This window comes from Pongo pygmaeus, chromosome 18 (genome assembly GCF_028885625.2).
Source record: "Pongo pygmaeus isolate AG05252 chromosome 18, NHGRI_mPonPyg2-v2.0_pri, whole genome shotgun sequence".
Lineage (NCBI taxonomy): Eukaryota > Metazoa > Chordata > Mammalia > Primates > Hominidae > Pongo > Pongo pygmaeus.
Genome location: NC_072391.2, coordinates 71819163 through 71847031, shown reverse-complemented (window position 1 = coordinate 71847031; position 27869 = coordinate 71819163). Strand labels below are relative to the sequence as shown.

Below are 27869 nucleotides of genomic sequence, written 5' to 3'. Positions count from 1 at the left end.
AGAAGCGAACACCAGAAGCTCCTCTCCAACTTTCAGTTTTTCTCTAAACTTCCAGTCCTTCTCATACTGTGTCCTGGTTATAATAGTTGCTGGGACCTTATTCTATTCCGAATCTCCAGCCCCTAAAGAAGGCTTGGCACTGACGTGTACAGCGTAGTTACCGAGTGGCTTTGGGGAAGGCAGGGAGAGTGTGGAAAGGACAGGAGGAGCATAGCAGGAGGAAGGAAGGGAGGGGCCCTGGCTCCGAGCTGCCTAGAAAGCAGCTCCAGGGAGCCAGGGCACCGTGAGCCTGGTGGTTGGCAGCTGGAGCCACGTCGGAGGGGGAAGTGTCGCAGCATTCTCTGCAGGCATCACAGACTTGAGGCAGTGGCCTCCGGAGGGCACAGGACAGAAACAGCTGTCCAAGTGGCTGAGTGGAGGGACCCTGCTCAAGTGCAGCTGCAGTGGCCGGGGTTTCCCTCAGGTAGGGATCGGGGTGCCTTGTCGCCGCCAGCCACGTGTGGCGTCCGGTACGGCCAGCGGAGTGCAGGGCGCGGGCACCAGGGAAGGGGGCGCAGGGGAACTCCCGCGGGCCTCGCCTTTGCAGACTTCTCCCCTGGGCAGGAGGTGGTGGTGGGAAAGAAGGCGGAAGAGCGAGCTTTTTGGAACTGTGCACGGGACAGATTGGACGCACACCCCTCGGGAGGCGCGAAGGTGAGCATGGGGTCTTCCCAGGAGGTGGCGGGGCCGAGGGGCTGCAGCCGGATTCCTGGGCGGTGATGGGAAGAACCAGGGGTGAGGGTGGCCCGGTCCGAGTTCCTGGAACTCAAGACCGAGTTGGTTTCATTTCCTCGTCTCTGGTGGTGGAGCTGCCTGCTCGGATCTCGCACTACCTTCTGCCAAAGCGAGACGCCCGGTAGCAGTGGGGGCCGTGGAGGGCAGGGGCACGGGAACAAGTGACCTGATGTCTTCTCAGGTTTGCAGGCTGAAGGCGAGAGAGAGAGACAGAGTGAGAGAGAGAGAAGAGGGAAATGCCTGATAACCTTTACTTATTTTATTTTTTATTTTTTGGAGGGAAGAGGTGAATTTGCATTGTTACTACCATTTAAAGATTTTTCACTTTTAAAATTAGTAACCTGTTTTCTCATCATAACATATGAACATAATCCCCTTTTTCTTTTTATTTATTTATTTTTAGAGATGGAGTCTTCCTCTGTTGCCCAGGCTGGAGTGCAGTGGCACAATCATAGCTCACTGCAGCCTCTGAACTCCTGGGTCAAGTGATCCTCCCGCCAGATCCTCCCAAGTAGCTAGGACTACAAGGTACACATCACCACACCCGATTAAATTTTTTTTGTATTTTTTGGTAGAGCCAGGGTCTCGCTTTGTCACCCAGGCTGGTCTCAAACTCCTGGGCTCAGGTGATCCTCCTACCTCGCCCTCCCAAAGTGCTGGGATTACAGGTGTGAGCCACTGCAGCTGGCCTGAACATATTCTTAGTTGTTTGTTTTACATATTATAAATAGCACTGCAGTGAACATCTTAGTAGCCATCTACCTACACACACAAGCTTTTCTACATCATAAGTTCCTAGAAATTCAAATTGCCCAGTCTAAGTGTGTTTATATTTATATTCCCTTTCTTCCCTTATAAATCATATACTTAATAAGCCCTTAAACAATTTAAGTTATTGTAGCGTGCTTTTTTCCCAGTGTTTTGCAGTTTTTAATATATTTTAATATTATACAGGCAAGTCCCCTTTTATTTTTTAAAATCCTGATTATCCCTACTAATTTCCCATTTCAAATGAGCTTTAGGATCATTTTGATTTAATGCCAAAATATGTCAGTAGATGTTTTATCGGAACTGCATTAAATTGGATTTAAATTTGGGAAGGATTGCTGGGTTGGTCTATTTTAGTCTTCCCAGCCAGAAATACAACACTTCTTCTCTTTCCTCCTTTCTTCAAGCTTTGTTTTGTGCAATTTTCTTTCTTTTTTTTTTTTATTTGTTTTGTTTTTGAGACGGAGTTTTGCTCTGTTGCCCAGGTTGGAGCGCAGTGGCGTGATCTCGGCTCAGTGCAACCTCCACCTCCCGGGTTCAAGCAATTCTCCTGCCTCAGCCTTCCGAGTAGCTGGGATTACAGGCGCCTGCTACCATGCTTGGCTAATTTTAGTATTTTTAGTAGAGATGGAATTTTACTATGTTGGCCGGGCTAATCTCAAACTCCCGACCTCAGGTGATCCACCTGCCTCGGCCTTCCAAAGCACTGAGATTACAGGCGTGAGCTATTGCGACCGCTGCAATTTTTTTCATACCATGCCACCACTGTATAATTTATTATTTTAAATTGTTTGTCAGTTCTATGGGTGGGATATTTTCCCCATTTTCCTTTCTGATTAGTTAGTGCTGAGATATGGCTTTCTGATGAGGCTGGTAGTAAGATAACTGGAGCTTAGAGCTAGGAAGCTACAATTTGCAAGATTCCTTGAACAACATTGTCACATTTGCTTCTGTTTCTGGTGCAACAGAGAAAGTGTAAAACCTTTTGCCCTCACAATTCCCAAGAAATGGCCTTGAAGATATCTGCTTAGCATGTGGGAATAGCTGGGTAGTCTGAGATCCACTAGTGTTTTTAGGAGTGCCCTAAGAACTGTTACCTACCTTGCCCAATCACTGTAACTCTCAGGCAACAAAAACACAACTATATCGATTGCTCATTTATTTAGTTTCACTTCTGCCAGTGCCTTACTCATGTTTTAAAGCCATATTTGGGCTCCAGGCCAATTATTTTCTCCAAGCTGTTATTTAATCCGTAAACTGGTGATAATACTTAACATACCTATTTCACTGAGCTGTTAAAAAAAAACAAAAAACTAACTTTGTTTTTTGTTTTCGTTGTTATTGGTGGTGGTGGTGGTGGTGGTGTTTTTGAGACACGGTCTCATTCTGTTGCCCAGGCTGGAATGGAGTCAGTGGCACAATCATGGCTCACTGCAGCCTCGACCTCCCAGCCTCAATCAATTCTCCCTCCTCAGGCTCCGGAGTAGCTGGGACTACAGGCAAGCACCACCACACCCAGCAAATTTTTGTATTTTTTTGTAGAGACAGGGTTTCACCCTGTTGCCCAGGCTGGTCTCGAACTCAGGCTCATGCGATCCCCTGGCCTCGGCCTCACAAAGTGCTGGGATTACAGGTTTGACTCATCACACCCTACCCTAACTTTATTTTAAATACTTTGAAAACTGGTTCCGTGGCCTTCTGATTATTTGAATGCAACCTCCCTGAACCGCAGCATCTTCACTTTTCACCTGTTTGTTTTTTCGAGACAGCTTCTGTCTCTGTTTCCCTGGCTGGAGTGCAGTGGTGTCATCATAGCTCACTGCAGCCTCAACGTCCCAGGCTCAAGTGATTCTCCTACCTAAGCCTCCTGAGTAGCTGGGACTACACGTCCCAGCTAATTTTTGTATTTTTAGTAGAGATGGGTCTTGCTGTGTTGCCCAGAATGGTCTGGAACTCCTGGCCTCAAGCAATCCTCCCACCTCTGCCTCCCAAAATGTTGGGATTACAGGCATGAACTACTGTGCCCAGATGGGCAGTAGTATTTTCATTCTGTTAAGTGAAAATAACCATGGAGAGCTGGGGGTTCCAAAGCACTTAGGATGTAGTAGGTGAATTGAGAGATCTAGTGTCATAATTATTATCATCATTCATTGCTGAACGCAGTTGGCTTTAGTTGCAAATAAAGCAAACATGATTCAAATTGCCTTAAACAATCAGGGAGGTTATTGGTTCATGAAACCTGCAGTTAGGGGATGGGGTACACTTCAGTGTCAGTTCAAACCAGTGGCTCAATGTTGTCATCAAAGACTCAGATTCTTTCTCCCTTTCCATTCTACCATGCTCAGGTTAGTCTCATTCCAAGCTTTAGGATCAGGGCTCTGTGCTTCCTCACTCATGTTCGGAGAAGAGAGAGAGGTTAAGAGTAGGAAGCTGGCACTGCAGCCTCAACCTCCTGGAATCAAGGAATCTTCCTATCTCAACTTCCCAGGTAGCTGAGACTACAGGTGTGTGCCACCACGCCAGGCTAACTTATATATATAATATATATGTAATATTATATATATGTATTACTATATATGTAATATATTACATTTTTTTGAGATGGTGCAACCTCTGCCCCCTGGGTTCAAGCAATTCTCCTGGCTCAGCCCTCCGAGTAGCTGGGATTACAGTCGTGCACCACCACACCTGGCTAATTTTTGTATTTTTAGTAGAGACGGGGTTTCACCATGTTGGCCAGGCTGGTTTCCAACTCCTGACCTCAAGTGATCTGCCCACCTCAGCCTTCCAAAGTGCTGGGATTACTGGCATGAGTCACCGCGCCCAGCCAATTTTATATTTTATTTATTTCATTTTATTTTTTTTTTACTTTTGTAGAGAAAAGGTCTCACTTTGCTGTCCAGACTGGTCTAGAACTCCTGGCCTCAAGCAATCCTCCTGCCTCTTCCTCTCAAAGTGCTGGGATTATCGGTGGGAGCCACCTTGCCCAGCTGCATTTTTCTTAAAGGACTGTAGGAAGAAACTGAACAATTTTTTGTAGGAAAAATGAAAGATAGTCCACATGTTTTAAGAAAAACAGAAAGAAACATATTTATCTGTGGCAGTAAAGACTAGCCCACCTCACTTCACTCATTTGAATTACCTGCCTGGCCCCTGAAACCTCTATGCTTTAGCAGGATATATTTGTAATAGACGAAACTGATGTAAACACATCAACCTGAAAATATAATGGTTTACATGCAATACAAGTTTATTCCTTGATCACTTAACAGTCCATGACAGACGTTCCAGGTCTGTGGGCAGCTCTCCTCCAAGTGATGATCCAGGGACTCAGGACCCTTCTTGGGGCTCCACCACCCCTAGGGTCGCTTCACCCCGCGCATCCAGCCAGCCAAGGGAGAGTGTGTGGAGGCGGCAAAGCTGCCCCAGTCCCAAGTAGAGCAGGTCACATGCGTTTACACCCCATTGGTGAGAACTAGTCACATGGCCACATCACGCTGCAAGGAAGGCTGGGAGATGTAGTCCCGGCTGGACCAGCTGTTCCCAGCTGTAACTCTATTATTGTGCAGGGGCAGAACAGATTTTGGTGGGCAGCAAACCATCTCTATCTTGCATGAAAATGCTGGGGAGACCTCCTCAGGCATTTAAATCACAGAACCCTTTGATTCTTTCTTAGCCAAGTAGTGAATATGCAGAAGATTTGGGGATTTCACCAAATTCCATTCGTTTCTTCCAGGCATGGAAAATTTGAAGCATATTATCACCCTTGGCCAGGTCATCCACAAACGGTGTGAAGAGATGAAATACTGCAAGAAACAGTGCCAGCGCCTGGGCCACCGCGTCCTCGGCCTGGTCGAGTCTCTGGAGATGCTCCAGGACCAAGGAAAGAGGAGCGTGCCCTCTGAGAAGTTAACCACAGCCACGAACCGCTTCAAGGCTGCCCTGGAGGAGGCTAATGGGGAGATAGAAAAGTTCAGCAATAGATCCAATATCTGCAGGTTTCTAACAGCAAGCCAGGACAAAATACTCTTCAAGGGCGTGAACAAGAAGCTGAATGATGTCTGGAAGGAGCTCTCGCTGTTACTTCAGGTTGAGCAACGCATGCCTGTTTCACGCATAAGCCAAGGAGCGTCCTGGGCACACGAAGATCAGCAGGATGCAGACGAAGACAGGCGAGCCTTCCAGATGCTAAGAAGAGGCAAGATGGGTTTTTGGTGGGGAGTGGGAGTGCAGTTGAATGCATTTTAGTCTCACTTTACCAAAGGAGCAGCAATGATGAAGTTTGAGCAGTTGTAACATACTTGTAGCTCAAAACTCCTAGCTGGGCGCGGTGGCTCTTGCCTGTAATCCCAGCACTTTGGGAGGCCGAGGCGGGTGGATCACTAGGTCAGGAGATTGAGACCATCCTGGCTAACACGGTGAAACCCCGTCTCTACTAAAAATACAAAAAATTAGCTGGGCGTGGTGGCGGGCGTCTGTAGTCCCAGCTACTCGGGAGGCTGAGGCAGGAGAACGGCGTGAACCCGGGAGGCGGAGCTTGCAGTGAGCCGAGATGGCGCCACTGCACTCCAGCCTGGGCGACAGAGGGAGACTCTGTATCAAAACAAACAAACAAACAAACAACAACAACAAAAAAACTCCTAACATCCTTTGGCCCAGATATATGGTGGGGGCTGGTGAAATTTGGGCAAGCCAACGTTGAAGAGGAGTTTTGTTTCATTTTGTTTCATTTTTTGAGACAGGGTCTCTGTTGCACGGGCTAGAGGACAGTGGCACAATCATAGCTCACTGCAGCCTCAGGCTCAAGTGATCCTCCCACCTCAGCCTCCCGAGTGGCTGGGACTATAGGTGTGCATGCCACCATGCCCTGCTAATTTTTATTTTACTTTTTGTAGATAGAGAGTCTCACTATGTTGCCCAGGCTGGTGTAGAACTTCTGGCCTCAAGTGATCCTCTTGCCTCAGCCTCCCAAAGTGCTGAGATTACAGGCACCTAAGAGGTCGAAGCTGCAGTGAACCACGATTTCTCCACTGCACTGCAGCCTGGGCGACAGAGCGAGATTCTGCCTCCAAAAACAAAGGATGGAGGTGGGCCATCGTGAGAAGTAAATCTCCCTCCTTGACCTCAGGGGCCCCTGTTTCCCTTTCTGAGGACATGAGACCTTCAGTACTAAAACTGGGGAAGTCTGATGGAAACCATCAGACAAAATGATAATCTCATCCATTGTTGGTAGGATATTTGTGCAACCTTTATCAAAATCTGAGATACAATCACAAAATCTATCAGTTTCTTGAATACCCTTCTGGAGATTTAAGTATATATATTTTATTGTTGTTGACACACAGTCAGCATCATACCAAACACATTGTTCTATTTCTTCTTTTCTCATTAAATAATCTTAAATATCCTCACATGTAAATATCCATTGAATTATATAGCTTGTTTTCCTACTTGGCATCTACCCTACTGTTTCATTTTGTTTTATGATCATACTAGCAGCACACAAATTCAAAAACAACCCAATACATACACCCATCATTTTTTCCCATTTTTTTGTGATAAAATATACATAACATAAAATTTACCATTTCAACCATTTTTAGATGCCAATTCAGTGGCATCAAGTATATTCACATGGTTCTGAAACCATCACCACCATCTATCACCAGAACTTTTTTTTTCTTTTCTTTCTTTCTTTCTTTTTTTTTTTTTTTTTGGAGACAGAGTCTTGCTGGAGTGCAGTGGCACAATCTTGGCTTACTACAACCTCTGCCTCCTGGGTTCAAGCGATTCTTGTGCCTCAGTCACCCTAGTAGTTGGGATTACAGGCATATGCCACCACACCCTGCTAATTTTTGTATTTTTAGTAGAGACAGGGTTTCACTATCTCTACTGACCAGTTTGGCCAGGCTGGTGTCAAACTCCTGACCTCAAGTGATCTGCCTGACTCGGCCTCCCAAAGTGCTAGGATTACAGGCATGAGCCACCATGCCCAGCCTATTTCAAGATATCTTTATGAGAAATTCCCGGAAGCGGAATTGCTAGGTAAAATCAGTCGGTCAAAGACTGTAGGCATTTCAAATTTTGATAGAAGTTGCACAGATATTATTTCTACCAACTATGCATGAGTTATCTGCTTCTCTATACTTTTCCCATAAGAGACTTTCCCACTTTTAGTAGTCAGGGTTTCATGCTCCCAGAACTCCTCAGTCCTGGGCAGACAGGGATGGCTGACCACCGTAAATAGTGTGTTATAAATTTTCAAACATGTTTCTGAGCATATAAATCAGGATCGATCTGATTATGCTGTGGTTTAAAAAACAACAACTCAGCGTTCTAAAGAAACAAGTTTATTTCTCATTCAGGCAAAGTCCAGGGGACTCTCCAAGGTGAATGTCCTCCTTCCAGGATACTTTCAATAGTATAGCACTTCCATGTTGACACAAACTTTCCTCACTTCCAAAGCAGCCAGGTTGGAACCTTATGCAGAGTCAGTTAAATGCTCCCTCTGGGAAGTGACAGACATCTCTTTTCTTCATTTCTTAGCCAAAGCAAGTTACCCAGCCATGCTTTAATGCCTTTCCTATGTGCTCAGAAGTAGAAATCTGAATATTGGTGATCAGTAGTAATCCCTACCATAATGAATATGATAGGTAAAAAATGATATCTCAACAGTTTTAATTAGCATTTTAGTTTTGATTGGCAAGTGAGTTTAATTTCTATTTTGAGCATTCACTGCCCTTTTTTCCTGCAGATAATGAAAAAATAGAAGCTTCATTGAGACGATTAGAAATCAGCATGAAAGAAATCAAGGAAACTTTGAGGCAGTGTAAGTTATCATGTGCCCTGCTGTTTCTGATGGCCCCCAAACTAGAAGTCATCAGTTTACTGGGAGCCCAGCCTCCCCCTACCCCTGCATTTGTCCATTTTCTGTGCTGGATGGCTGGAAGCAGCCCACAGGTTTGGGGATCCATTCATGGCTAGCCTAGGCTTCTGTCCATGGAATAACATGTGGAGAGAGCTTCTTGACCAGTAAGATATCTTCTAACAGCTGTCAAAGTGCTTAAAAACCTCTATGAATAGCATCAAAGCTTCAGTTCAGTTGCTGAATTTCCAAGAAGAAATTCAAATCAAATTTAAAATGCCCACTCATTCATTCATTCAACAAAACTGTATCTGGTTTATGCCAGAGGCCATGCAAAGAGGTAACTAAGATGCAGAGAAGGACACTGCCTTCCAGGAGCTCACGGGGTGGAGGAGGAAAGAGGAAAGACAGACAGTGAACACACAACAGCAAGGTTACTGAGCTTGAACTATGTCCCTAACTACTAGATCTGAAATGACTAGGCCAGATACCAGATGCTCAAGTGCCAAGCTCTGGGTAACAGGAATAGAGATCCTTCCAGGATGAGAGAGATGAGTCTGGATGAGGGTTAAGGCTGGAGGGACAGGCGGGATTTGAAGAGGAGGGAAAGGAAGTGGATGACACATTCTGTTAACTGTCCAGCTGTGTCTCTACTGGCCACTCAGAGGCACAGGAGCCGCTCCCTTGGGCTGAGTCCATCAGAAGCCCCAGCCACCACCAGCTCTGGTTCATGTTGTAGAGCTTCCCACTCACACATCACAAATATGCCACCTCCCTTAGGACCCCTTCCCCTGCTCATTGACTCTTTTGTCTTCTTTCCTCTTGGGGGTGAGGTCAGATTTACCACCAAAATGCATGCAGGAGATCCCGCAAGAGCAAATTGAGGAAATCAAGAAGGAGCAGCTTTCAGAATCCCCGTGGATTCTGCTAACGGAAAATAAAGTCAGCACACTTTATAAAGGAGAATACCACAGAGCTCCAGTGGCCATAAAAGTATTCAACAAAGTCCAGGCTGGCAGCATTGAGTAAGTTGTTTTGTGTGGTTCTCTTGTGTGTACCAATACTTACTCTAACTCTCCAAGGAGAGAGGGATATTGTCTCCATTTTTAGATGAGGAAGCCTGGGCCCTAAAGGGTTAAATGATGCGCTCTCCACTGTTAAGGAGCAGAGTCTTGATTTAAATACATCTTTCCACCTCAGTTCTAGGTCTTCTCTCCTTTATTCACATTTATATTTAAAAAAAAAAAAACTCCCTTCCAACCCTGTTTCCCAGTTGCTCATCCCCTCCCCGGACAGTAATTCTAGTGTGTTTTGTTTGTATGTGTTCTTGTAAAATGTATGCATACATTTTTCATGTTCACAACTGGTAGAGTTACGTGTCTGTTGCCTCCTTTCCTCACTTTTCTCACTCAACATCATGAAACATGTTCCATATCTGGACTCCTTAATTTCTGTCTGCCATCCATGGTGAAGATCCACATTTTGCCAATTTTTTTTTTTTTTTTTTGAGACAAGGTCTCACTCTGTTGTCCAGGCTGGAGTGCAGTCGTGAGACCATAGCTCATTGCAGCCTTAACCTCCTGGGCTCCAGCAATCCTCACACCTCAGCCTCCCAAGTAGCTGGGACTGCAGATGTGCACCACCATTCTTGTCTAATTTTTAAATTTTTTGTAGAGACAGGGTCCCACTGTGCTGCCCAGGCTTGTCTGGAACTCCTGGACTCAAGCGCCTCCTGCCTCAGCCTTCCAAAGTGTTGGGATAACAGGCGTGAGCCATATATTTTGTCTATTTTTTTTTCCAGTGATGGAACCTAGTCAACTTCCAACTTTTCCCCACCAAAAAGATGCCATACTTAGTATCCCTTTAGGGACCTGTATGAGAATTCTTTGGGATATAGCACCAGGAGAGAAAATGATGGGGCCATAGGATATGTGTATATTAAGTGACTAAGTACCACCAGGCAACTCTTCAGAATAGAGTGTCTATGCCTACACTCCCACAAGCAACCTCACCAACCCTTAGTGTTATCCAGCTTTCTGATTACTTTCATCCTTATAGTTATAAAGTGATCAATATCTTGTAGTTATTTGAACTTGCATTTCTGTTTTTGCTAATGAATTCAAGCCCTTATTTACATGTTTTAGCTATTTGGGTTTTCTCTTCCATAAATTGCCTGTTCATATCCTCTGCCCTTTTCTCCATCACAGTTGCTGCTTTTGTCTTGTCTGTTTGTAGATCTTTGTATATTGTGGAAATCAAGCACTTGACAGCTTTAGATATTGCAAGCTTTTTATTTGTGCTCTGGAGGTGTCCTGCCCCACCTCTAGATCTTAAAGTCATGCTATATTTTCTTCTCTTAACTTTACAGTTTTATTTTTTATATTTAGGTTTTAATCCTACTAGAATCCACCTTTGTATGTGACATAATGTAGGGTCAACTTTTATTTTTAGCCACATAGTAAGTCAGTTCTCTCTATACCATCTATTAAGTGGTCTGTCTTTTCCCTGTTGATTTGTGGTACCATATTTATTGTATATTAAGTTTTTATATAGACATAGATCTGACTCTGATCTCTCTAATCTTTCCCACTGATCAATTTGTCTGTTTTTGTGCCAATGACACACTGTTAACTGTTTTTTTCATATGACTTTGCAGTAAGTTTCGATATCTGGTAAAGAACTTCATCCTCTTGATTCTTCTTTTTCAGGTTGACTTAGCTGAATAAATATCAAAGAAAGTTTTATCACACTCCTCAAAATACACATCAAGATTTTGATAGAGACTGTATTTTTAAGTTTTATTGAGATATATTTTACATACCATAAGATTTACCTATTTAAAATGTACAATTTAATGGCTTTAAATATATTTACAGGCCAGGTGCAGTGGCTCACGCCTGTAATCCCAGCACTTTGGGAGGCTAAGGCAGGCAGATCACCTGAGGTCAGGAGTTCAAGACCAGCCTGGCCAACATAGTGAAACCCTGTCTCTACTAAAAAATATAAAAATTAGCTGAGCATGGTGGCATGAGCCTATAATCCCAGCTACTTGGGAGGCTGAGGCAGGAGAATCACTTGAACCTTGGAGGCCAAGGTTGCAGTGAGCTGAGATTGTGCCACTGCACTCCAGCCTGGGTGACAGAGCAAGACTCCAACAAAAAAAGAAAAAGAAAAAAGGAAGGAAGGAAGGAAGGAAGGAGAGAGAAACCCTATACCTACTAGCAGTCATTCCTCATTCACCCCCATCACCATCATCCTGAGCCCCAGGCAACACTTCTACCTTCTGTCTCTATAGATTTGCCTTTTCTGAATCTTTTATGTAAATGGAGTAATACAATATGTGGCCTGTTGAGTCTGGCTTCTTTCACTTAGCATGATATTTTCAAGGTTCATCTATATTATAGCAAGTACCATTTCTTCATTCCTTTTTATGGCTGAATGATAGTCTGTTGTATGGACATCTTATTTATCCGTTAATCAGTTGAAGGACCCTGTGTTTTTTCCACTTTTTGATTATTATGAATAATGTTTCTGTGTACATTGATGTACAGGTTTTGGGGGGTTTTTTGTTTTGTTCTGTTTGAGATGGAGTCTTGCTCTGTCACCCAGGCTGGAGTGTAATGGTGTGATATCAGCTCACTGCAACCTCCACCTCCTAGGTTCAAGCAATTCTCATGCCTCAGCCACCCGAGTAGCTGGAACTACAGGCATGCACCACCAGGCCCAGCTAATTTTTGTATTTTTAGTGGTGACAGGGTTTCACCATGTTGGCCAGGCTGGTCTGAAACTCCTACCTCAAGCGATCCACCCACCTTGGCCTCCCAAAATGCTGGGATGACAGGCTTGAGCCACTGCACCTGGCCCTCCTGTGTTTTCTTCTAAGAGTTTATAGTTTTTGGCTCTTATATTTAGGTTTCGGATGTTAGAGTTAATTTTGGTGTATTGTATAAGGTAGTCATTCAACTTCATTTTTCTGCATGTTGATATCCAGATGTCCCAGAACCATTTGTTTAAAAGACTGTGCTGGCCTGGCACTGCAGCTCACATCTGTAATCCTAGCACTTTGGGAGACCGAGGCAGGCGGATCACTTGAGGTCAGGAGTTTGAGACCAGCCCAGCCAACATGGCGAAACCCCATCTCCACTAAAAATACAAAAATTAGCCGGGCATTGGCTGGGTGCAGTGGCTCACGCCTGTAATCCTAGCACTTTCGGAGGCCAGGGCGGGCAGATCACCAGGTCAGGAGATCAAGACCATCCTGGCTAACATGATGAGACCCGTCTCTACTAAAAATACAAAAAATTAGCCAGGCGTGGTGGCGGGCACCTGTAGTCCCAGCTACTCGGGAGGCTGAGGCAGGAGAATGGCGTGAACCTGAGAGGCAGAGCTTGCAGTGACCTGAGATCGCGCCACTGCACTCCAGCCTGGGTGACAGAGCAAGACTCCATCTCAAAAAAATAAAAATAAAAAATAGCCAGGTGTGGTGGCAGGCACCTGTAGTCCCAGCTACTTGGGAGGCTGAGGCAGTAGAATCGCTTGAACCCAGAAGGCAGGTGTTGCAGAGAGCAGAAATTGCACCACTGCACTCCAGCCTGGGTGACAGAGCAAGTTCCAAAAAAAAAAAAAAAACTGTGAAAAATCAACTGGCTTTATATGTATGAGTTTATTTCCGGACTCCCAATTCTATTCCATTGATCTGTTTGTCTAGTCTTATAGCACTATAGTGTCTTCATTACTGTAGCCTTGTGATAAGTTTTGAAATTGAGAAGTATGAGTCTTCCAGCTTTGTTCTTCTTTTGCAAGACTGTCTTGGCTATCCTGAATTCCTTTCATTTCCACACAAATTTTAGGAATATCTTGTCAATTTCAGTTTTTGGTTTTGCTTTTTTTTTTTTTTAAGCCAACTACAAATCAGGTAAGGATTGCATTGAAACTGTAGGTCAATTTGGAAAATGTTACCATCTTAACGATTACCATCTTAATGATATAAAGTCTTTCTATTCAAGAACATGGGACATCTTTCCATTTACTGAGATCTTTTAAAATTTCTTGCCGGGTTGCAGTGACTCATGCCTATAATCCCAGCACTTTGGGAGGCTGAGGCAGGAGGATCACCTCAGGTCAGTAGTTCAAGACTAGTCTGGCCAACATGGTGAAACCCCCATCTCTACTATAAATACAAAAATTAGCCAGGCATGGTAGCAGGTGCCTGTAATCCCAGCTAATCGGGAGGCTGAGGCAGGAGAATCGCTTGAACCCAGGAGGTGGAGGTTGCAGTGAGCCGAGATCACGCCATTGCACTCAGCCTGGGTGACAAGAGTGAGACTCCATCTCAAAAAACAAACAAACAAACGAAACAAAACAAAATTATTTCAACAATTTAGGTACAAAATTTTCAGGGTAAGACTTGCACTTCTTTTGTAAATTTATTCCTAAGTATTTTATTCTCTTTATGCTATTGGAAATGAACATTTTTAATTTAATCTTTTGATTGTTAATTGCTAGCAGATAGAAATACAATTGATTTTTGTAGGCTCTGAACCTGCCCTGATTCTCTGACAGACCTTGGACAAGCCTCCTTTACCCTTTGAGTCTAAGACTCAGAGTGAATGAACGGATTGGATTGAGTTGGTGGTTCCAGTGATCCTCTTTAATAATTTACCTGCCCACATTTTTTAAGGCCCACGTTTTGGAAGGAATTTTGGTTATGAGATTTCACTTAATAAATATCTTTTTTTTTTTTTTTTTTTTTTGTGTGGAGACGGAGCCTCCTTCTGTCACCCAGGCTGGAGTGCAATGGCACGATCTCGGCTCACTGCAAGTTCCGCCTCCCGGGTTCACGCCATTCTCCTGCCTCAGCCTCCTGAGTAGCTGGGACTACAGGCGCCCGCCACCACGCCCGGCTAATTTTTTTGTATTTTTAGTAGAGACAGGATTCCACCATGTTCGGCAGGATGGTCTCAAACTCCTGACCTTGTGATCCACCTGCCTCGGCCTCTCAAAGTGCTGGGATTACAGGCGTGAGCCACCGTGCCCGGCCTAATATCATTATTTTTATTCATCAGAGACACACACCACGGGCTGGGCACAGTGACTCACACATGAAATCCCAGCACTTTGGGAGGCGTAGGCGGACAGATCACCTGAGGCCAGGAGTTTGACACCAGCCTGGCCAACATGGTGAAATCATGTCTCTACAAAAAAAATACAAAAATTAGCCGAGCATGGTGGCACGCACCTGTAGTTCCAGCTACTCAGGTGGCTGAGGCATGAGAATCGCTTCAACCTAGGAGGTGGAGGCTGTAATGAGCCAAGATCGCATCACTGCACTCCAGCCTGGGCGACAAAGCAAGACCCAGTCTCCAAAAAAAAAAAAAAAAAGACACGCACCACAATCTGTCAGAGTATATGCTAAACAACAGGTTACAGCCTAAAAACAGTAACAAATACTTGACTTTTTAGTTTGCCTAGTAAAGCCCTGTAGGTCATAAAAATACAATTCTATCAGACTATTTGAACTACTGAAAAGATATTAGCAAGTCCCATTAATATTTCACAGACCCTGAGGGACTAATTGTGCTGCCACAGGCACCCGAGGGGTTCCACATGTTGTCATCAGTAGCTGAGCTCATCCTGGCACCAGTTCTCACCCCAGATGCTGATACCCCCACCCCCACATACACAGAGGGTCACCACACTGAATGTTCTCTAAGGAACCTTCCAGTTCTGAAATCCTGATTTCTCTCTTTAATCCTTATAGAATAGTGAGGCAGACTTTCAATAATGAGATCAAAACCATGAAGAAATTTGAATCTCCCAACATCCTGCGTATATTTGGGATTTGCATTGATGAAACAGGTAAGGAATGCTTCTGGGATTGGTCAAGCTTTGGATGGCCTAGAACATACCTCCTGTGTTTTAATGTGTTGCATTTTTTTAAAGAACACCACAAAGGGTGGAATCTACAAAGTGTGATTATTATCAATGTTAATTTTTTTTTTTTCATCCCAAGATGCATGTTCTCATCTTCTTTCAGGAGAGCAGGGCTGAAGGCTGAGGGTTGGTTTGCACTAACATGGCCACATCTTCTCCTTTCAGCCCACTGGGAAATAAGGGGGTGCATGTTTAGATGCCAGCCTGGAAGAGAGGTGCATCTTGTTGCTCTAAAACATTATAAAGCTGCCAGGTGCAGTGGCTCACACCTGTAATCCCAGCACTTTGGTAGGCCAAGACGGGCAGGTCACTTGAGGTCAGGAGTTCAAGACCAGCCTAGCCAACATGGTGAAACCCCATCTCTAGTAAAAATACAAAAATTAGCTGGGTCTGGTGGCAGGCGTCTGTAGTCCCAGCTACTCGGGAGGCTGAGGTGGGAGAATTTCGTGAACCCGGGAGGCGGAGGTTGCAGTGAGCCAATATCATGCCACTGCACTCCAGCCTGGGTGACAGAGCTAGACTCTGTCTCAAAAAAATTAAAAAATAAAAAATAAAGGCAAACGTTCAGCAACGTTTATTCTCCTTGGGGACCGCTGAGGTGCCTGGCTCAGTCACATGTCAGTTTTGCAACTCAGGCCCATGAATGGGGATGTCGACTTCTTGTCTGAGTCCTCACCCGCCCCTGCCATGTGTGCCCTACTCATTCCTCCCACACAGAAGTACGAAGCTCCTTGTGAGCACCCGTGTGAACAAGACAGACACATTTCCTGCCTTCTTGGGCTTCCAGTTGAGTGAGGAAGACATTCCCCAAATAATTGCTCAAGAAAATTTAGAATTATACCAAGAAAGGGAGATAGAAGTAAAAAAAGAAAAAGAAAAAGAAATTTTTTTTTTTTTTGAGACAGAGTCTCGCTCTGTCGCTCAGGCTGGAGTGCGGTGGTATGATCTGCTTACTGCAACCTCCACCTCCGAGGTTCAAGCAATTCTCCTGCCTCAGCCTCACTAGTAGCTGGGACTACAGGCATGTCCCACCACACCTGGCTAATTTTTGCATTTTTCGCAGAGATGAGGTTTCATCATGTTGGCCAGGCTGGTCTCGAAATCCTGGCCTCAAGTGATCCACCCGCCTCAGCCTCCCAAAGAGCCAGGATTACAGGCGTGAGTCACCACACCTGGAAGAACTTTTTTTTTTTTTTTTTGAGACCTAGTCTCACTCTGTTGCCCAGGCTGGAGTGCAGTGGTGCAATCTCTGCCACGCAGCTTCAAGCAATTCTCCTGCCTCAGCCTCCCAAGTAGATGGGATTACAGGCACCTGCCACCACACCCAGCTAATTTTTGTATTTTTAGTAGAGACAGGGTTTCACCGTGTAGGCCAGGCTGATCTCAAACTCCTGACCTCGTGATCCACCCGCCTTGGTCTCCCAAAGTGCTGGGATTACAGGCGTGAGCCAACGCACCCAGCCAATTTTTTTTTTAAGGTATAATTACAACAAGCCAAGTATTATGGAGAAGAGGATGGGAATTCTGGGCATATTCGGTCCGTTCAAGGAGGCTGGGGACCAAAACTGTGGGCTGAGAATTGGGGGAGAAATGGGACGCAGCAGAGCCAAGTCTGTATCTGTACCGAGGCTGGGAGAGATGGGCTGCAGACAGGGGAAGCTTCAAGTAGGGCAGGTCCTCATAGTGTCTGGCTCCTTTCCACCAGTGACTCCGCCTCAATTCTCCATCGTCATGGAGTACTGTGAACTCGGGACCCTGAGGGAGCTGTTGGATAGGGAAAAAGACCTCACACTTGGCAAGCGCATGGTCCTAGTCCTGGGGGCAGCCCGAGGCCTGTACCGGTAAGATGGGGTGAAAAGGTGCCACTAATGGTTGGATGGGTCTGCCCACACTCCTGATACTCCCAGAGTTGGTGAGAGAACAGGCCAGAAGCCCCAGACAGTCTCCCTCCCATACACTGTTTTACTATTTACTCTGATTACAGATAGGAGGGAGGAAAGAGGCTTAACCCAGGGAACACCAGCTCCCAGAACTGACGGTTGAATTTGATGTCCACACTGCACTTATAGAGTTGGATGAGCACTAATTTTGGAGTGGATAGATTTAGCATAAAAATAAATATATCCAGTTAAATTTGAATGTTAAGAAAGTAATGAATCATTTTTTAGTATAAGTGTATCCTAAATATTGCATGGTATATACTTATACTAAATATCAAAAATATCAAATTTTATTTTATTTTATGTTTTGAGACAGAGTCTCACTCTCTTGCCCAGACTGGAGTGCACTGATATGATCACAGATCACTTAACCTCCCGAGCTCAAGGGATTCTCCCACCTTAGCTTCCTGAGTAGCTGGGACTATAGGCGCACACCACTACACTCAGCCAATTTTTTTTTTTTTTATAGTTTTTGTAGAGACAAGGTTTTGCCATGCGGCCTAGGCTGGTCTCGAACTACTGGGCTCAAGCAATCCTCCTGCCTCAGCTTTCCAAAGTGCTGGGATTACAGGTGTGAGTCACTGCACCCAGTCTCAAATTTTGGATAAACATTTATTTTTAGTACAACTATGTCATATACAATTTGTGAGCATGCTTGTACATATATATATATGTACATGAATCTATATATTCATTGCTTATCAGAAACTCAAATTCAATGGAGTGTCTTGTGTTTTTTTCTTTTCTTTTTTTTTTTTTTTCTTGAGATGGAGTCTCCCTCTGTCGCCCAGGCTGGAGTGCAATGGCACGATCTTGGCTCACTGCAACCTCCGCCTCCCAGGTTCACGCCATTCTCCTGCCTCAGCCTCCTGAGTAGCTGGGACTACAGGCGCCCGCCACTACGCCCAGCTAATTTTTTTGTATTTTTAGTAGAGACAGGGTTTCACCGTGTTAGCCAGGATGGTATCGATCTCCTGACCTCATAATCCACCCGTCTCGGCCTCCCAAAGTGCTGGGATTACAGGTGTGAGCCACTGCGCCCGGCCATGTCTTGTGTTTTATTTGGCAACTCTACCTATTCTCACCTGCAGAATCTATGGATTCTTAGGCCCAAGGGTCCCCAAAGGTTAGTCACTCACAAACCATCTGCAGGGTTTTAACTATACTACTACCAGTGTTATTTACTTAACATTTTTCATTACATTGACTCACTTTTTAAAAATCTGAATAAAGGCCGGGTCCAGTGGCTCACGCCCATAATCCCAGCACTTTGAGAGGCCAAGGCAGGTGGATCACTTGAGGTCAGGAGTTCGAGACTAACCTGGCCAACATGGCGAAACCCTGTTTTTACTAAAAATACAGAAATTAGCCCAGCATGGTGCCACAGGCCTGTAATCCCAGCTACTCAGGAGGCTTGAGGCACAAGAATCACTTGAACCCAGGAGGCGGAGGTTTCAGTGAACTGATATCGTACCACTGCACTCCAGGCTGGGTGACAAAGCAAGACTCTGTCTCAAAAAAAAAAAAATAATAATTGAAATAAAGCTTTTAAAAAGGACACTTTCTTTTACTACCATAAATTGAAAACCAGTGTCACTTGCCCACAAATGAAACCAAAACAATGTAATTAAATTCTGGCTGGATGAGGCTGCCTGCCAGAAGCTCTGTGATCCAACCCACTTTCTCTTTGTACAAAGGAGATATTGGACATATTGGCAGAGTTAAGGATACCCAACACCAAGGCTTGGCGCAGTAGCTCACGCCTGTAATCCCAGCACTTTGGGAGGCTGAGGCAGGCAGATCACGAGGTCAAGAGATCAAGACCATCTTGCCCAACACGGTGAAACCTCCTCTCTCCTAAAAATACAAAAATTAGCTGGCTGTGGTGGCACGCACCTGTAGTCCCAGCTACTCGTAAGGCTGAGGTAGGAGAATCGCTTGAACCTGGGAGGCAGAGGTTGCAGTGAGCCGAGATCGTGCCACTGCACTCCAGCCTGGGCGACAGAGCAAGACTCCGTCTCAAAAAAAACAAAAACAAAAAAAAAACACACACAAAAAAAACACAACACCAAACCCAGACTTTCTCCTTGGTGTAATCAGAAAGACTGGAGCAAATTGAAAGGAGAGTAATTTTCCCTTTATATAATCTTGCATACCACCTCATCCCATACTTTTGGAAACACTGTCTTAGCTATTAATTTGAAATTAAGTTTGTTTCTTCTCAACTCCCTAAACTAGTGAGTTTAAGAAGAAGTATTTTTGGATGTTGTACGGGACACTGTTAATATCCCCTCCAAATGACCTCTGATCCTTTTTACCAGCTCTATTTACCCATCCCCCTCTCGGCATGCTTTGCTGCTATAAGTTCACAGCTGCAATCTTCAGAGGATTGCCTGTGGGCACTGGAGCCCTTTCACCCTTATAGACAGCTGAAAGTGCCCACGAGTTTTATATCCCTCTGTCCCTGCCCTCCCCAACACAGTCCATAACCACTGACTGGTGTGAGTATAAAAGTCCAATTCCTTTGCCTCCTGTGGGACACACTCTGAGGTGTAATTGTGCCCACAGGTCTCTGCAAGACCACCTGAGCCTGGGATTTCACCTGAAATCAACCTCTTGCTTGATTTCTTCTCCTTCCCCATGCTGCTTCCTGTACTCCCTCAACCATTTCTCCTGAGAGCACCTTCTTTTTGTTTGTTTGGGGGACTTTTGGAGTTTTTTTTTTTTGAGATGGTGTCTCACTTTGCCGCCCAGGCTGCAGTGTAGTGGCATGATCTCGGTTCACTGCAACCTCCACCTCCTGGGTGCAAGCGATTCTCATGCTTCAGCATCCTGAATAGCTGGGATTACAGGTGCATGCCACCACGCCCAGCTTTTTTTTTTGTATTTTTATTAATAGTAGAGACGGTGTTTCACCATGTTGCCCAGGCTGGTCTCAAACTCCTGACCTCAAGTGATCCACCCACCTTGGTCTCCCAAAGTGTGGGGATTATAAGCGTGAGCCACCGTGCCTGGTCAAGGGAGCACCTTCTTGATACAAATCCCTCATAGCCAAATCATGGCTCATGATCTGCTTCTGGGAGAATCTGAGCTCAGGCAGACACCATGACCACAACCCAACCTGGGACGCAGGGGCTTTGTGAAACCAAAGCCCTTGTCTGGAAGTCAGCGGGACCCCAGCTTCACATTCTGCTTTGACCTGAAGGGTCCCGGCAAGGTCCAGCCACCCACCCATGCCTCTGAGCTCTCGGATCTGCCCAGCACTTCCCAGGCAAAGCAACACAGAGGCACCGTTGTCCTTTTCTACCTAAAGACACCCCGATGCCAGATTGCATGCACTTCACAAGGGCTGTCATGCTCCCTTGTGCTATGAATCTCATCTCTGCTCTATACTCACGGCTTGCGATTCTCAAACCTTGCCTCTGCATCCCAGTTTTTCTGTGTATCTGTGGACAGGCACCCACGGTACTGTCCAGCCTCATCAGCCCAGTCATGACTGTCAGTCCCCCAAAGAAAGTTTGGGCAAAGATCACTAATGCTCCCTGCCTTTGGCTGTGTCAGGCTACACCATTCAGAAGCACCTGAACTCCACAGAAAAATCAGAAGCTCAAACTTCCTGGTAACTCAAGGCTACCAAGTGAAGGTGAGTGTGACTTCCAGGGGGCGCTTTGGGTCAAACCTGCATGACTGGTGCTAGGAGAGGGACACGAGTGCTTGATTCTTGTCTTAGTTTATTTATTTATTTATTTATTTATTTATTTATTTAGAGACAGAGTCTCTTTCTGTCACCCAGGCTGGAGTGCAGTGAGCGAGATCGTCCCGCTGCAACCTCTGCTTCCCAGGTTCAAGCGATTCTCCTGCCTCAGCCTCCCAAGTAGCTGGGATTACAGCCATGCACCACCACTCCCAACTAATTTTTGCATTTTTAGTAGAGACAGGGTTTCACCATGTTGGCCAGGCTGGTTTTGAACTCCTGGCCTCAAGTGATCCGCCCGCCTTGGCCTCCCAAAGTGCTGGGATTACAGGCATGAGCCACCATGTCCGGCCTTGCCTTGGTTTTAGAACTGAGTTCAATTTTAGTTTTTTAGTTTCGGAACTAAGTTCAACTTTCTGTGTGTCCACTATACAACAGTTTCCATCTATGCCTCCTGTTCTGATGACTGCCTTCCCTCACTGCCCATTCAGCAGGGATGGGCTAAAAGTCATTTCCCCTTAGATGCCTGGACACCACTTCTATGTCCCTACAACATACAATGGGGGATCTTGTTAGGTCTAAGGACTCAGACTCACAGGACAGGTCTAGGCCACACTTGTCATTCAGTTACTTAGAAAGATGTCAGCAGCGCCAAACCTTTCCCTCCAGGGTGAGTCCTCGCAGCCATCCAGGAGATACTCTCTTTGTCAGAGCCACAGGTGCTGGAGAAAGAGGCTCCCATTAGGTGGGTGTGGGTCCTCCAGGCTTAGAAGCCCATGACCTGCAGGAGTCAGCATCTCTGGTAACAACTCTGCAGGCATGCCTTCCAGTGTTTCTGCAAGTGACATGTCAGTTGCTGTTTTAAGAGCTGCCACATCTGGGTATGGTGGCTCACGCCTGTAATCCTAACACTTAGGGAGGCTAAGGCGGGTGGATCACCTCAGGTCAGGAGTTCAAGACTAGCCTGGCCAACATAGTGAAACACCGTCTCTACTAAAAATACAAAAAAATTAGCCGGGTGTGGTGGCGCATGCCTCTAGTCCCAGCTCCTAAGGAGGCTGAGGCAGGAGAATCTCTTGAACCCGGGAGGCGGAGGTTTGCAGTGAGCCGAGATCGCGCAGTTATACTCCAGCCTGGGCAACAAGAGCAAAACTCCATCTCCAAAAAAAGAAAAAAGAAAAGAAAAGAGCTGCCACATGGCCGGGCATGGTGGCTTATGCCTGTAATCCTCGCACTTTGGAAGGGAAGGCAGCAGGATCACTTGAGCCCAGGAGTTCAAGACCAGCCTGGGCAACACAGTGAGACCTCCCCCTCTTCAAAAAATTTAAAAATCAGCCAGTCATAGTGGTGCACATCTGTAATTCCAGCTACTCAGGAGAGTGAGGCAAGAGGAGGATGGCTAGAGCCCAGGAAGTCAAGGCTACAGGGAGCTATGTTTACGCCACTGTACCCTAGCCTGGGCAACAGAATGAGACCCTGTCTCAAAAAATAAAAAAGAGGCCGGGCACGGTGGCTCACACCTGTAATCCCAGCACTTTGGGAGACCGAGGCAGGCGGATCACAAGGTCAGGAGATCGAGACCATCCTGGCTAACACAGTGAAACCCCGTCTCTACTAAAAAATACAAAAAATTAGCCAGGCGTGGTGGCGGGCCAAGCCTCCAGCTACTTGGGAGGCTGAGGCAGAAGAATGGCGTGAACCCGGGAGGCGGAGCTTGCAGTGAGCCGAGATTGCACCACTGCACTCCAACCTAGGCAACAGAGTGAGACTCCATCTCAAAAAATAAATAAAAAAAGAAAAAAAAAAAGAAAAAATTGCTACAAAGCATTCCCATCAGCTGTTTACTGTTTAGTCCACTTATCCCCTTGATCCTGCCCAGAAGCAATCTAACAATCAGCAGTCATTTTTATTTTTATCATCAGCAGTGTTACTAAAGGCCATAGGTGACAGTCTACCTGTATCAGATTTCCAGGGGAACAGAGCTAAGAAGTTCACTGGAAGTCAGATTTTCATACAGAAGAGGAAAAGATTTTGTGAACTCAGTGTCTGCAATTCCCAAATGCTAAAAGAATTTTAGCAGTTTTCTTTGTCATCCATAGGTGGTTTTCTTTCTTCCAGTCCTATGAGTGTCAAAGACAGCCCTCAAATAATAGCAGACAGGCCTTTTTTGCCTTTCAGTTGCCTTTCCCCCTCTGCGATGGTGATATAAGTACTCCCAAAACACTGTTTCTACTACTGTCACGCTCTTCATCCAGCCTGACTATAAGATGCGCTATTCTGCCTTTCATCCCTGGTATCCCATATGGCGCTAGATGTAAGAGAATGTCAGTGCTCAGGAAACATGTGAGCAAATGAATGAAAGAATGAATGAAAGGGGGATGAGCCATCTAAGTGCCTTATCCCTTTTCTCACATTGCACCTAGATTTGGGTACCTAGCTGAGTTTGGGGCTGGCAGCCTTCAGCACACCAATGGTGTCAATGGCAGGTGTGCATGGTACAAGAACATATGCTGTCATGATTGTGCTATGGTTTATTTAAGAACACCACGTGACCACGCAGGGCCGGGGGGATGACTCACACTCATCACACCAAAGCCAAAGGATCAGGCTGACCCCCCATAAAGTCAGATAGCACAGAGGGGATGTCCCCATGCCATTTTTCCATCTGCTTCTCTGGGAAAAGGTGAGCCAGGCAGTGGCTCTCTGACCCCTCTCCACTCTCACTGAGTGGAGTTCAGTCCTCAACTGAGAAACCCCTACATTTTAACATAGTCATACTGGCAACAACTACAACTTAGCAGGTCTTACTGGTGCTTTATAACCATTATCTCAAGTAATCCCCCCTGTCATCACCCCATTTTATAGAGAAGAAATCTCTTTGTGTTTCTCTTGGTCACTGCACTGTGATGAGTTGAACCCATAATGTTAACCAATAGAGTAGCCACACAGACAGAAGTCACTACAGGAAATAAATCCCTAAAGTAAAAGACAATTCCCTGGTAATTGTGTGTAGCAACAATCCCTGCCCTTTACTCCTCTACCCAAGATCTTGCTTGTTTCTTTCTAAGTTGCCTCTCTATCTAGCTTGCAGGATTTGAGTTGAGGAAAACACAGACTTCCATCAGTTTGGAAACTACAAGAGAAAAGACAGACAGAGTCAAATCTACAGCATATATCTCACCTCAGAAACTGGAAAATATATATTATCCATATGATGTAAAGTCTGAAATATACAGGTACACTCATGTTCTGGTACAGATTCTAACTCAGATGTGCATAATAGGAAAACCCAAATCAAAGTCCTCCAAGGACCACCTAAACGCAACTCTGTTGAACGAAATTGGGTAATAATCAAAAAATTCACTGAGTTTTCTGGCAGTGGCTAGAGGGACAGGGGAAAGGGGAGGCTAGTTACGGTTGTTCAGTTTCTTGCTTTTCTTTTAGCTTTGGAATCGTCCTCTGGGAAATCGCCACTGGAAAGATCCCGTTTGAAGGTGAAGAATGTGAAGACTGGCTCAGCCAGTGGTAGGGTTGGGTCCCCTTCCAATAGACCAGAAATTCCCCATCAGTGCTGCCCCTGGCAATTTGTTGTTTAACGTGGGAACTGCCTGGGCTGGTCGGTGGAATCGTTGGAAGCTCTTGTTGTTTCCATACTCAGAGTCCCTAGTTCTGATGCCAGCCATCAGCATCCAGAGAGATGTACGAGTACTGGGGCAATTTTTTGAGGCTCTCATGCTATCATTTCCAGGCTGTAATTCTGATGAGATCTACAAGCTGGTGGCTGTGAAGCAGCAGCAGGAGCCGCTGGGTGAAGACTGCCCTTCAGAGCTGCGGGAGATCATTGATGAGTGCCGGGCCCACGATCCCTCTGTGCGGCCCTCTGTGGATGGTAGGGTTCTTTCTGGTGTAAAGAGCGTGAGCCCCATCATTATTTCACACTTGTGAAAGATTTCCTTTTCACCAGCTCCAAGGCAGTAGTTTAAAACGAGGGGTGGTTTTATCCAGGGAACATTTAGCGATGTCTGAAAGCATTTTTGTTTGTCATAAGGCCAGGGAGGTAGGATGGGGTATGCTACTATCATCTAGTGAATAAAGGCCAAGGATGATGGCTGGGCGCGGTTGCTCATGCTTGTAATTCCAGCCCTTTGGGAGGCTGAGGTGGGCAGATCACTTGAGGTCAGGAGTTCAACACCAGCCTGGCCAACATGGTGAAACCCTATCTCTACTAAAAATACAAAAAATAGCTGGGCATAGTGGCACACATCTGTAATCCCAACTGCTCAGGAAGCTGAGGCAGGAGAATTGCTTGAACCCCAGAGGCAGAGGTTGCAGTGAGCCAAGATCGCGCCACTGTACTCTGGCCTGGGTGACAGAGCAAGACTCTGTCTCGAAAAAGAAAGAAAGAAAGAAAAGAAAAAGGAACTAAAGAGCCATGAGTCCAGACTTTTGAGGTAGCTTCCAAGGATGTTCTGTCTACTTACAGAAGTCTTGAGCATGAGGACTGTTCTTCAAGGCCTTCTCACAGATGGTCTGTTGGGAAAACCTCTCACACTACCTGAGAGGGCCTCATCTGTCATCTCTCCTCTCCCTTCATCCACATCCCTACCTTTCAGAATGAAAAATCAAAGTCACGGCATAATTTCTATCTGAAACTTTCCCTTCACCACCACAGAGCAGAAGTGCAGACTTAATGATGCGTCCTGAAAAATTGGTCTTTGGGGTGGATGAGAAGCCAACAGTGATTTATACAATGCTGTCCTCCACTTCACTCTCTCCTCTGTCTTCTTTCTTCTTCTACCAAGCTCCCTTACAACCTAGGGTCCTCCTAGTATTAAGGAATCTAACACCAGAGAGTAATTCACACTAAGATGTGAGTTTACCGCCTCCTATGAGGTGTTTGTGTTTTAAAAGTTGATCAAGTAAGAGAACTTTATATCCCAAATGCGTGAATGCTGATGGTGGTTTACGCACCAGCCAGACTGGGGGAATGCAGTTTCTAAATGACTGTGCAATGCAGAAATGTCTTTGTGTTTCTAATTTGGCTCTCAGCTGCCTACTTTGGTCTAATTTTCTGTTCACTCATCCACAGAAATCTTGAAGAAACTCTCCATCTTTTCTAAGTAATGTATCAAAATCTAAACTAAGGAGTCTCTGGACAAGAAGCTGGGAGAGGCACAAACTGGACATCTCTCTCTCTCATATCCTTTGGCATTGGGTTATTTATGGGTGCAAGGAGTGGGCACACTTCTCTGTTACAAATAGAAAACAATTCCAGTCATACAGGACACATTCCACTCCAAATGATATTTCCAAAAACATACCTCTGACAGTAACTTTGATAGATGGTTTGTCAAATGTATCTTTCTGGGTATCCACACCTCTTGGCAATGTAATTTGCAGCTCCTCCCATCCATAAATGAAGTCTCTTTCCCCACCATTTGAATCTGGGCTGGCACTGTGACTTGATTTGATCAATAGAATGTGGAAGAAGTGACTGTGTGCCAGTTCCAAGCCTAGGTTTCAAGAGGCCTTATGAATGTCTGTTGGAACCTTATCCAGCCATGAACGTGTTGAGTGAGCATGCTGGAGAATGAGAGAGCACATGAAGCAGAAACATGCTTTCCTAGCTGAAGTCATACTAGACCAACCAACATGGCAGCTAACACATGAATGAGGCCAATCAAGACCAGAAGAACCACTCAAGCAGAGCCCAGCCCAAATTGCCCATTCACACAATCAGGAGCTAAATAAATTACTGTTGTCTTAACACTAAGTTTTGTGGTGGTTTGTTACACAACAGAAGTAACTAGGCAGAAACTGTTTAATTCTTCCTCTTGCCCAAGGAATCAAGTACAAACTTCCTATTTGGATATCCATAGCCTTATGGATATCCCCCATACCATACTTTCCAACTGGACTTTCCAATCAGATCCCAGAATTCTCCTACCAGAGACTGCAAACTCTAACACCCATAGGGCCTAGGAAGGAAACTAAATGAATGATTTGAGCCTGGAGGGGGCTTCAGTGAACAGATGACAAAGAACAGCGTCTCCTCAACTCCAGTCTATACTTTGTCACATAGAATGGGATCCCAACATTTCCAGAGCTTTCCATTTCGTCAAAAGAGCTAGAAAGTTGGATTTTTCTGTGATGTCCTTATTTTTAAAGGTTAGTATCTCATTAAAAATTATTTTAGCTCTCCCTCTCCCTCTCCCTCTCCCTCTCCCTCTCCCTCTCCCTCTCCCTCTCCTCCCTCTCCCTCTCCCCTTTTTTCGGTCTCCCTCTGTTGCCGAAGCTGGACTGTACTGCCGGGATCTCGGCTCGCTGCAACCTCCCTGCCTCGGGCTCCTGTGACTCTCCTGCCTCGGCCTGCCGAGTGCCTGGGATTGCAGTCGCGCGCCGCCACGCCTGAATGGTTTTTGTATTTTTGGTGGAGACAGGGTTTCGCCGTGTTGACCGGGCTGGTCTCCAGCTCCTGGCCTCGAGTGATCTGCCTGCCTCGGCCTCCCGAGGTGCTGGGATTGCAGACGGAGTCTCGCTAACTCAATGCTCAATGGTGCTCAGGCTGGAGTGCAGTGGTGTGATCTCGGCTCTCTGCAACCTCCACCTACCAGCCTCCTGCCTTGGCCTCTTAAAGTGCTAAGATTACAGCCTCTGCCCCACCGCCACCCCGTCTAGGAAGTGAGGAGCGTCTCTGCCTGGCTGCCCATCGTCTGGGATGTGAGGAGCCCCTCTGCCCGGCCGCCCTATCTGGGAAGTGAGGAGCGCCTCTGCCCGGCCGCCCATCATCTGGGATGTGAGGAGCGCCTCTGCCCGGCTGCCACCCCGTCTGGGAGGAAGTGAGGAGCGCCTCTGCCCGGCTGCCCCGTCTGGGAGATGAGGAGCACCTCTGCCC

General features: G+C 45.8%; 1 protein-coding gene across 5 annotated transcripts; it reads left to right on the top strand.

The window, feature by feature from the left end:
• Nucleotides 1-26747, top strand: MLKL (mixed lineage kinase domain like pseudokinase). Of its 5 annotated transcripts, none has more exons than XM_054454909.2 (13): nucleotides 1-463; nucleotides 604-693; nucleotides 1178-1302; nucleotides 5279-5740; nucleotides 8297-8371; nucleotides 9246-9432; nucleotides 15168-15265; nucleotides 17046-17181; nucleotides 20842-20923; nucleotides 24059-24210; nucleotides 24419-24468; nucleotides 24723-24863; nucleotides 26064-26747. In XM_054454909.2, exons 4-13 carry the CDS (start codon nucleotides 5281-5283, stop codon nucleotides 26096-26098), a joined length of 1416 nt encoding a protein of 471 aa, XP_054310884.2. In that variant the 5' UTR covers nucleotides 1-463; nucleotides 604-693; nucleotides 1178-1302; nucleotides 5279-5280; the 3' UTR covers nucleotides 26099-26747. The 5 variants fall into 5 exon arrangements, with proteins under 5 accessions (XP_054310884.2, XP_063510090.1, XP_054310886.2 ...); XM_063654020.1 differs by having other exon boundaries at nucleotides 587-693; XM_054454911.2 differs by lacking the exon at nucleotides 1178-1302.
• Nucleotides 26748-27869: the final 1122 nt, after the last annotated feature.